Consider the following 10,757-nt stretch of genomic DNA (forward strand, 5'->3'; position numbering starts at 1 on the left):
TCTGGGTTTGGTGGTGGTAAAAACCAGCTTGTCGCAGAACTTTGAAACCTCCAGAAAGCCTATTTTTCCAACAAATGAGAAACAATGTAGTGTAATTATCCTTTTTCTTTTATCTATGAGTTTTTGAAATTCTTCCCCCAAGCATTTTTGAATTAGTCTGTAAGAAGTCTGTAAGAGTTTGGATAAAATCCTTGATTGCACCACAACTTTGAAGTTTCTAACTATTCAGAATTTGAAGCCTCTGTTGGGAACTTTTTGTTTGTGTGGTTTGGCGCCCCCTGTGGATGACTTACCAGAGTCAGAATCAATACTGTAATCATCCCTGAGGGAAAATTGCTTTTTAATTATAGTTTCTCCCTTCAACAAGTGTTAAAAATGAAAGTACAAAATATAAAACTATAAGATACAAGAAATTACAAAATATACAAATACAAGAAAGTACAACTATAAAATACAAAAAATATAACTATAAAATATAAGTATGGAACTCTAATCTTATCTTTTGTAGATCGTAAAGTAGGGATTTTGGATGGAAACTCTCATCCTGCTTTATTCTGAATCTTTGGACAGTAAAAAATACTTTAACGTCTGTTTGAGCAGTGACCTGTTAAACGCTCCTTGACGCCCCCAGAAGAGTTGGCATGCATTAAAAATAACAACACAGGCATGATCCATTTTCCCTCTGATGGTCTTGTTTGTATCAGCTCATCACATGGAAGCATTTTTATAAATTTTAGGCTGATTTAGAGTAAAATCATACCAAAATAAAAAAAAAATTATATGTATTTGTGACATTTTATGTTAGCTCTAGATATTGAAAGTATTTATTTTAAAAACTGCAGAATAATCAATAATTAATTAATGAAGTAGTTTTGATAATCAAAAAAGCTTTTTTTATAATAATAATAATAATATAATAATAATTATTAATTGTTGTTATTAAAGTATTAATAATGATAATAATAAAAATGATAATTATAATTATAATAGTGATAATGATAATACAAATGAAAATAATAAAAATTATAATAATAATATCAATAATAATGATAATAATAAAAATAACTATTTTTTTATTATTATCATTATTGTTATTGTTATTTTATAAAATAATAAATTATCTTATGTGTGGGTGTTAGCAGCAGCAGTTGTTGGCCAATCACATCTCATTATATGATTGTTGTCCTTTTTTTGTCTAGTTCCAAATATATACCTATCTATAAGCAAGTATTTAGTATTATTAGTAAATACACAATTTATAAAAAGTGTTGTCTGCATATAAAGTTATATTTTCTTCTCTAATTGGTGAAAGTTGTTTTTCTTTGTACCATAACTCAACAAACTGTACCTCTTTATGATGATAGTTCCTCAAATTAAAGCCTGTAATGTCTCTGAATTCTTCTTCAGGAGCTGCAGAGCCTGGTGGTGAGGTTACGTGAGGACCTGGTCTCGTTACGGACGTCTGCGGATCACATGGAGGAGAAGCTGAAAGCTGAGATCCTGTTCCTGAAGGAGCAGATCCAGGCGGAGCAGTGCTTAAAGGAGAACCTGGAGGACACGCTGCAGCTGGAGATCGAGGGCTGTAAGGAGGAGATCGGTAAGACTCTAACTGTTAAATTAACGTAGATCAGCTGGAGAGTAGAGAACTAATCAGTCATTCGTAGTAAAACTTTCCTAAGCGTCTGTGGAGATGTTTCCAACATTTCATTTCCTGGACATCCTCTGTGTTCTCCTCTGATTCTTCTTTTGTTTCTCCTCATTTCATCTCTTTCACTCAGACATCTTGGAAGGTACGACCAACGTTCTGTAACTGCCTGATGTGTGTGTGTGTGTGTGTTCATGATGTAGCTGTCAGACTAATAGCAGCATTTAGCTCACAGCGTATCGCCTCCCCTCACACAGTTTTAACTGTCTTTGAACAGCTCTAATGTGCATTAATGAATGATTCCCTTCACTGACCGCTGTCCTGCTGCACAGAATAACACAAACATGTTTCACTGTAACTTCAGGCCTTGGATAACGACGGGTCCTGTTGTGCACTTACAACGTAAACAGCATGAGATGTTGTGAGGTGTTCCTCGCCATGGAAAGTGTCATTTATTTTTTCTTTATTGATAAATAAGGCAGTGATGTTGCCTCAAAAATCAAATTTTGTGTGAGAATTTTTCAGGTTTGTAGGATTTTTGCGTAGAATTATGTAAGGGACATTTTTCAGTTCAGCTGCAGCAACCGTCAGATTTTTTGTTAATTTTTTTCCTGCAGTTTTTTTCAAGATACTTTATGCAAAACTTGTGTTACTCTTGGTGCAATTATTACAGCTTAATAGGGATGAGCACCGAATTAGGTACCGAATCTGTCTGTAGTACCAAGTACCAATTCACGTAAAACCAAAGGTACCACGATTCGGTACCTAAACGCATCCTTTTGACTGTGAGAGAGTGTAAGAGTAGGGGATTTTCCATGCTGGACATGAACACAGCATTGCAAGTTTATATACTGAGAAATGAATATGTTAAATTGAAAAACTTTGAGATTTTATTTATTATAACAAATTAATATTTTTTACCACGTTAACACACACGAAAGTTCAGAAAATTGGTACAGTTGAGTACCGATACCGATTGCCAGGTACCCGGCATCGGTATCGATACTGTATCATTGCAGATGTGAAAGGTTCCCATCCCTACAGCTGAATGTCTATATTTGCATCATCTATACCAGGGAGTCCCAAACTTTTCAGCTCCGTACCTCTAAATAGCAGCGAGGGTGACCATGACACCCTGCCATGGGAATACACAACACAAAAAAAGCCCAAGATTCTTAATTTTGGAAGTTACACAGGCTTTGATTCTCTACACTAACAGCTACACTGCTAAAAACAGAAATCTTATCAAGTGTTTTTATCTTATTTTCAGCAGAAAATGTCTTTTTAGACTAAAAGGATAAGTTCGGTTTATACGGCTTTTACATTGTTTATAGAATGAAGTAGAACAAAATACTCACCAAGAAGGTTTTCCTGATCCAAGCAGTGCTTCAGGAGATATTTAGATCCAAAATCGTGCAGTGGACGTCTGTATAATGGGATCCATTGGGGCATAGACAGCGCCGCTCCTAAAACTGCATTAAATGTCCAAAAACTCGTGTTTTTCACCAATATTCCATCGTGGTCCGCTTCAGGTTAGTCCTCTGCTGCAGTCTGTGTCACTCCAGACAGCGCTGTGTGGCTGTAATGACCTCTGAACTGACAAAGACTTTGTTTGCATGCGCATGCGCAGTACTCTCTGGAGCACTGACTCCTTTCTTTGAGGGAAAATTGTAAACAAAGTCTTTGTCAGTTCAGAGGTCAGTACAGCCACACAGCGCTGTCTGGAGTGACACAGACTGCAGCAGAGGACTAACCTGGAGCGGACCATGATGGAATATTGGTGAAAAACACGAGTTTTTGGACGATTAATGCAGTTTTAGGAGCGGCGCTGTCTATGCCCCAATGGATCCCATTATACGGACGTCCTCTGCACGATTTTGGATGTAAATATCTCCCGAAGCACTGCTTGGATCAGGAAAACCTTCTGGGTGAGTATTTTGTTCTACTTCATCCTATAAACAATGTAACAGCTGTATAAACCGAACTTATCCTTTAATATGAGTCACATTAAACTGAGCGGTCCAGAAATATGTCTGATTTCAAGTTATTTAAAGACAAAAATTAGGTCTGAATTGCTTGTTAAAAGTTAAAAAATCTGCCAATATAAAAAGAGTAAACTAACTTGTATTAAAACATTATTCTAGTTTCAAGCAAATTTTTAAGAAAATGTTTCTTGTTCCAAGCAATTCAGACCTCATTTTTGTCTTGAAATAACTCAAAATTAGACATTTTTCAGGACTGATTGATTGAATGTGGCTCAGATTAAGTGTAATAAGACAATTTTTACTTAAAATAAGAGAAAAATACTTTATAAAATTTTATTTTATTTTTTTGCACTGTATAGGGCACCCTCCAGTCATGTAAGCTGAGCTGTGCCTCTGAGTGGACGAATTTTCTGTCTTGATATCCTCTAAATTGTCAAGTTGGAAAGAAGTTCACCCCCCTTTTCGTGTGTGTTGATAGTAGAATTAGCGACTCAGACAGGAGACGTTTTTCGTACCAGGCTGTAAATAGGTTTATTTCTGCTGTAAAAACAGCTTTTTCGGCTTGGTCTTCATATGACTTCCGGCTCTTCTGGAGCCAGCGTCAAGCGGACTCTGGAGAAACTGCAGGTTTTAGCACTTCAGCACTGTCTCATATTCTTAGACCAGAGGTTGCGGCTTGATCTGCCTCCACTGATTTTTAGTTGTCCTTTTTTTTTACCTTGAAGGTCTACTGCCAAGAAATGTAGAAAAAAGCTCAAACGTTTTCTCTTTGCATGGTTTGTGTAACATTTAACCTCTAATTGTCTGTATTTTCACAAAAATGTTTGAAATATGGGATGGTAAATAGTTTTAAGTTTTGGAAGGCATTTCACAACCTCGACTTTGGGAACCACTGATCTAGACTTAAGCATAACAAAGGTGTTTTGGACCATGAGTCTAGGCTGCAATAGGGTTTGTGTCGCTTTCTTTGAATTTGTGCTGGCTTAAGGTTTAGGCTACCAGAAGAAAATAGTTTAAAAAAGTAGCAGAAAACTTCCTGAAAGCTGAACTTGACTCACAGTTTGATTTAAAGAAGCTTAAAGAGCTTAAATTTTCTCATTATAGTAACAGTTACTGATTAATTTCTGTCAAACAACACATTGATTTGATTTGTAAGTACTGTTGCAGTCTCATTAGAGTTAAAAAGGAACGGGCGACAACATAGATTAACACATATTTTAAGTTTATAACTAAATTTCTGTTTTGCTGTTACCAGATCTCCCAAAGGCAGAGTGATAGCTTTGGCACCATTTCAGTGTCTTCAGTATTTTTAACCTAAAAAATAATCAAGAGTGAAAAAGCAACCATTATCCTTTATAATTAAAACAGGTTTTGTTGTGTTTCAGTCTTGCAGACTCTCAGCCAGTCCTTTAACTTTCAGGTTTTGTTGTGTCGACCTCTTACTGTCTGTTTCACAAAACCCAAACACACAGAGACAAACCAGCTTTGTTACATTATTCAGGAAAAGCCAAATCACCCTCCAACAGATCGCATATGTCGAGAAAACATCTGAGATTCAGATACATCATGATGCTCTAATGAAATCTCTCTCCCACAGCATCTTTCTCCAGTCTGAAGACGGAGCTGGAGCGAATAAAGGCGGAGAAGGAACAGGTACAGATTTCTTTTATCAGCCAGCAGTGTTACACCTCACTGAGGGATGCTTACAGCGCTTTATTCTTTTATTCAAAGTGAAAAGTCCTGATTTGTTTCATCTCCAGCCGTCTCAAACAAACTTTTTTTATGACAACATACTGAGCACAAATGTCACAGTTACATAAAACCAAAGATAAACTGGTCCAGATTTAGACTTATTGAACACAGTTCAGCAAAATGATCATCTACAGGCGGAAAATAAAGAGCAGAGCTGTGACTCTGTATAAAGATACATGATCCATCTCCTTCTCTATCTTTTGTGCAAAAGTGAAGCCTAAATACCTGAATGATGATTATGGAATTCCCTGGACAGAAACTATAAAGAAAACAAATCATTCAGTATCTTCAGAAATCATATCAAAAACAGTACATTAAACAAAAAAGAGATGTAACATATTTATAACCTTTCCACTGAAATGAAAAAAAATAAAAATAAAATAAAAATACAATAAAATAAAACAAAATATAAAAAGTAAATGAAAAAATTAAACATAAAAAATAAATTAAAATAAATAAAACCAAAAAAATAAATAAATGAAAAAACAATAAAAATAAAAAAATAAATCATAAAAAATAAGTTAAAGATAAAATAAAAATAAAAAATAAATTAAATAAAAAGTAAAACATAATAAAATGAAAAATACAATAAAAATAAATTAGATAAAAAAAATAATACATAATAAAATGAAAAAATAAATAAAAAATGATGAAATAAAAAATAAAATAAAATAAAAAAATAATTAAATAAAAATAAACAAATAAAAAGAAAAACATAATATAACTAGCAATTATATCAAGAATGTGTTTTGTCTGTTTTGTTTTTCTTTTTTTAATGTTTCTTTCTGCTCTTTTTTATTCATTTTAAGATTTCTTTTTTTTTTTATATATATTTATACGTGAATATGAATGAAATAAAAATAAAAAAGTACTGCCTTGTGCAGTAGCTTCAACTGATGCCGTCCCTCCCCCACACTGCACTCAGTGCTGCAGGAGAGCTGTCAATAAAGCACAAAGCATGCAAGAAAACTGCAGCCAGCAGCTACTTTCACACTTAACCTTACCCATAAAGAAAAGTGTGGAGGACTATAAAGGATATTAATCCTGTTGAAGTCCAACCTGATGAAAAGCCTCTTTAATTTGGCCGGCAGAGGTGAAACAACTTTCTGTGAAGTGGTTTTGACTCTGTACTTTAAAACTATCAGCAGAGCTGAACCAGCATACCTGAAGCCAGCAGGATCTCCAGCTCCACATGAGGAGAACAAACGGTCCCAGAGAGAGCACAGCTGCACAGAAACTGCAGAACGTGGACTCTGCTGTACGCAATCAAAGTCCTCACGCAGGGAGACGATTCAAACTGGGTCCCCTCTGAGAGACCATCTGTCGTCCATATTTGTTCGTTCTCTGTCTCAGGATGGTATGAAGAGGCAGATATCTGTCTCCTGAGTCAGAGGGAGCTTCACAGAGAGCAGCAGAAAGAATGAATCTTTAATTCATGTGAAAAAAATCACTGGTTGAAGTCAATTCCAACGCTTTGTGACATTGATTTCAAACATGTTTGGAATAAAAACTTTTCTGGGTGGTTCTTTAATGTGAATTAGTCAGTTTTTAATGTTAGGTCTTGCTGTGCTGCCCCCTAGTGGACATATTTTCCTGATATTTGTTGGCACTCCTGTTTTTTTTAAATGCAGCTGCAGAGCAGTTTGACGGAGAAGACAGAGACACTGGAGAGCGTCCAGGGCCTGAAGATCAGCCTGGAGCAGCAGCTCAAGGAACTCACCACTGCAAAGGTCTGTAACACCACAAAGACCCGAGGTGTCCGTCTCCTTAACGTGATTATTATCAGACCACGCTGATCATGACACTTCATACAGAGACTAATGTGCTTTCCCCACTAAGAGCTCACTGATGCAGTGATAAAAGGTGTGCCAGTAAAATCTCAGAAGTGTTTATTGAGGAAGTCTGACCCTGAATACATTAATTTTAAATTCATAATGGCAGACGGCGACTCTGTGTTGATTGAGGTGAAATGTTCTCGAATGAGACGTTAAAAGCTAAAAGCATCAGGATGAGTCAGGAAGCCACAGAAAATTATCCAAAGAAAAGAAAACAGCCTTCTGTTTCAACAGAAATGTTCAGATTTTCTTTTCTGTATAAAAAGATGAGACACTCAGATGTCAACCTCAGTTAAAAAAAATGTAGAGATCAGCTACAGAAGATGAACATTTAGTAAATGTTTATCATCTCCAAACATATTCCTCCTCTTTTTCTATAACCTTCTAAATTCTTAAAGAAGTTTGAGAAAGTTTGTCGTCTCACTTTTCTAACTCTGGTTTGTGTCGACTGCAGAGTGCACTAGAGAGTCAAGTCTTCGATGAGAGGGACAAAGCTCAGCGGCTGCAGACGGAGCTGGACGTCAGCGAGCAGGTTCAGAAGGACTTTGTCAAACTTTCTCAGACTCTTCAGGTAAGGAACAGAAATCTCTCTATGGATGGTTTCAAAAGTTAAGACCATAACAAGGAATGCACAGATCCTCAATACCAATACTCTGAGCTTTAGTATCAGTTAATACTGATACCAAAGATGTCACCGGATTGATTTACAGCACGTCCAAGTCTCTATGACAACACCACGCCAGCTGATGAAGTTTAGTAGAGAGAAGAGAGATTTGTGTTTGTCTCTGCTGAAAACGATTTCTGTGATTAATTTTGTAGTGATGGTGGACACTGGAGCCTAACTGTCAGACAGAAAAAGGACAGAAGAGCAGAAGAAAGATAAACAGGAGAGAGATAGAGCACAAGCTAAAGGCTAAAAGGGCTAAACTTTTTGTGCTAATGTTGACTCCAACCCACAGTCAGCAGTTATTCTGCAGTGGTCTGTTCAAACTTGAGAGTCTATCAATAAAATGAAGAGTGAGGTTACGTTAGCTCTGATTGGTAGATGACTGGCAGGACATAACCAGGGTTTACTAATGTTACATATTACAGACACGTCTCACAGCACCAGACTATCAGTAGCGCCACATATGGATGGCCACTAAACAAACTGACAGTTAGCTTGTTGTCACGTTAGCCTACGGATATTTCACAGCACCGGGCTGCTGGTAGCGCTACATTTAGCCGGCTACTGACAAAAGGTACTAACGTACAACGTTTGTCATCATTTTTATTTTATTTGATTATTTTTTTAATATTTAAGTTTTTATTCAAAGCAAAATTAAAACATGTTTTACAGCTAGACAACATTACATTCATTTTACAGAAAAAGAGATACAGTGAGACAAGTATAACCTGCTGTTGTCTTAATATTGTTATAAAATGAGGCATTAACAACAAACCTTTGAAAGCAAATTTAAAGAAAAAAAGCTGTTGTATCAAAAATTAGTATGTCATGGATGGTAACCAAATATATCTATGCCTTTTCCTATATAAAGTAAAAAAAAAAAACATATATCTTTTCATGAACTAACCCTTAATCTTAATCTGGAAAATTAGTCAACAGTGAAAAAGTGCAAATAAGTTGGAATTTTTGTTGTTTTGTGTTTTTTCTTTTTTAGTTTTTTAAGGGATGTAGAACCATAATTGTTTATGTTTCTTTTATAATCAATTAAAATTTCCTGTTTAGACTTTGAACAAAAGTTTGTTTGGCATCCGCAAAGCGTGCATCTGTTCTCTGCTTTTGTACAACAAATAAAGAATAAATCATAGAAAAAATTATAGTTTCGGGTCAGTTTTCAGGCAGCTGTGAGCTCCTAAGACTGTTTTTGTCATTCTTTAAATTAAACCAACTATTTTAGAGTCTGTTTCAGATGGTTTGAAGGAAATGTCAGCAGTGTTGGGAAGAAAGAGGCAAGATATGAGTTACCAGATTTCAGGAAGAAGGAATATCTGTCGGGTTCGATCTTGTGTGGGCGTGTTGATGAAACAGAGACCGGTCTGAAATCAGTTAACTTCCTCTTTATTCAATCTGTTTCAAAACTGACCCAGTTTCCAGCTGCTCTGATGATATTTGAATTTTAAATCCTGTTTTTTCTTCTTCAGGAACAATGAGTTCAGGAGCCTGCTGTGCTACATGCTTACCTCTGTTTTTGTGTAATTAACTCCAGCGTTTGTTTTCCTCCTCAAAGGGAAAAGGTGTCTAAAAGATGACTCCTGAGCTCTTTCATCAAACAGGAAGTGAGTTATGGTTTGTTCGTTTGTGTGTGCAGGTACAGCTGGAGCGAATACGACAGGCCGACTCCCTGGATCGAATCAAAGTCATCCTCAATGACACCAACTTGACTGACATCAACCAGCTCCCAGAGACATGATACGGCTGAGTGAAGCCTGCCTTCACTTCCATTCCCCTTCCCCTCTGTTTCTTTCTCTTTCTCTCATCACTGGCCCAGTAACATTATTGATCCTCCTCCTCCTCCTCCTCTTCCTCTCCTCCTCGTCCTCCCCCATAACCACAGAGGAAGAGAACGGACGCGGCGTGAGGAGCCCTTTGTGTACATTAAGCGTCTTGGATGACATGAAGAAGAAGAACACTACTAAAACACGTGTAAATAACTAAATGTGTGCGTGGACGGAGGAGAGAAGTCTGTGTTTGTTTCTACTGTAGATATGACTGTCTGTATTAGCTCAACCAAAAAGGTTTGTCGTCCTCTGAAGCACTTTTCATCTGCCACTTCTCCTCTGAGGTAAAATCAGAAGATGCATCTTTTTCTCCGTCTGTTCTCGAAACGGTTGCTTCCTCCTCCTCCTTCCCTCCTCCTCCTCCTCCTCCTCCTTCGCTTTTTTCTGTCTGACGTTTTCCACCTCGACCTGCTTCTGCACCTTGTGACTGACACACACTGAAGGAAAATCACGGAAAGCACTTGCACATAACTTAACTGGGATGAAAAAAAAGGAACAAAATTTGAGCAATATCTCTCCATTCCTTAAAAAACACATCGACTGTATCTTTGCTTTTTCTTAATGTCTGACAGAAAGCGTTTTAATCCTAAAAGCTGCAGAAATACAGAGAAGAACCAAACCGTCATGTCCCTAAGTTTCATTCCTCACCTCGTGCAGCGATGGCTAACCTACTTCCTGACAGGTAACGGATGAGTTCATGGGGAGGAGAGAGGACGTGTTAATGGAAAGTAATGTGCATAATGCACACGCTCTGCTCCAGACTTTTTAATGTGATCCTGAAGCTTTGGGATTAAGTTTGGACGACTTTTTAAGTGATATAAAATAGAAGAGCACACCACACACACACACACACACACACACACACACACACACACACACACACACACACACACACACACACACACACAATGTGTTTCTCAGCTGTAGCTGCAGAGGCTGTGACTACAACTCTCTCAAACCACAACATAAAGCAAACTAAACCCAAAATCAGAGCGTGAAGATCATATTCTCCTGATTATCCTGAAAATTAAAGTTTTT

At 36.9% G+C, this 10,757-nt stretch overlaps 1 protein-coding gene across 1 annotated transcript in view; it reads left to right on the top strand.

The window, feature by feature from the left end:
- rabep1 (rabaptin, RAB GTPase binding effector protein 1) overlaps positions 1-10,544 on the top strand; it is a 33,792-nt gene extending 23,248 nt beyond the window's left edge. Inside the window, exons 14-18 of the mRNA XM_074672711.1 lie at positions 1,408-1,597; positions 5,228-5,283; positions 7,014-7,112; positions 7,672-7,788; positions 9,530-10,544. Coding sequence (XP_074528812.1) covers positions 1,408-1,597; positions 5,228-5,283; positions 7,014-7,112; positions 7,672-7,788; positions 9,530-9,631 — 564 coding nt within the window. The 3' untranslated portion in view covers positions 9,632-10,544. The remainder of the gene's footprint in view (positions 1-1,407; positions 1,598-5,227; positions 5,284-7,013; positions 7,113-7,671; positions 7,789-9,529) is intronic.
- The last annotated feature ends 213 nt before the right edge of the window (positions 10,545-10,757 follow it).

Source organism: Halichoeres trimaculatus, unplaced genomic scaffold, assembly GCF_033239565.1.
Source record: "Halichoeres trimaculatus isolate MK-OKI-2021-1 unplaced genomic scaffold, fHalTri1.1 fHalTri1_scaffold_6, whole genome shotgun sequence".
NCBI lineage: Eukaryota > Metazoa > Chordata > Actinopteri > Labriformes > Labridae > Halichoeres > Halichoeres trimaculatus.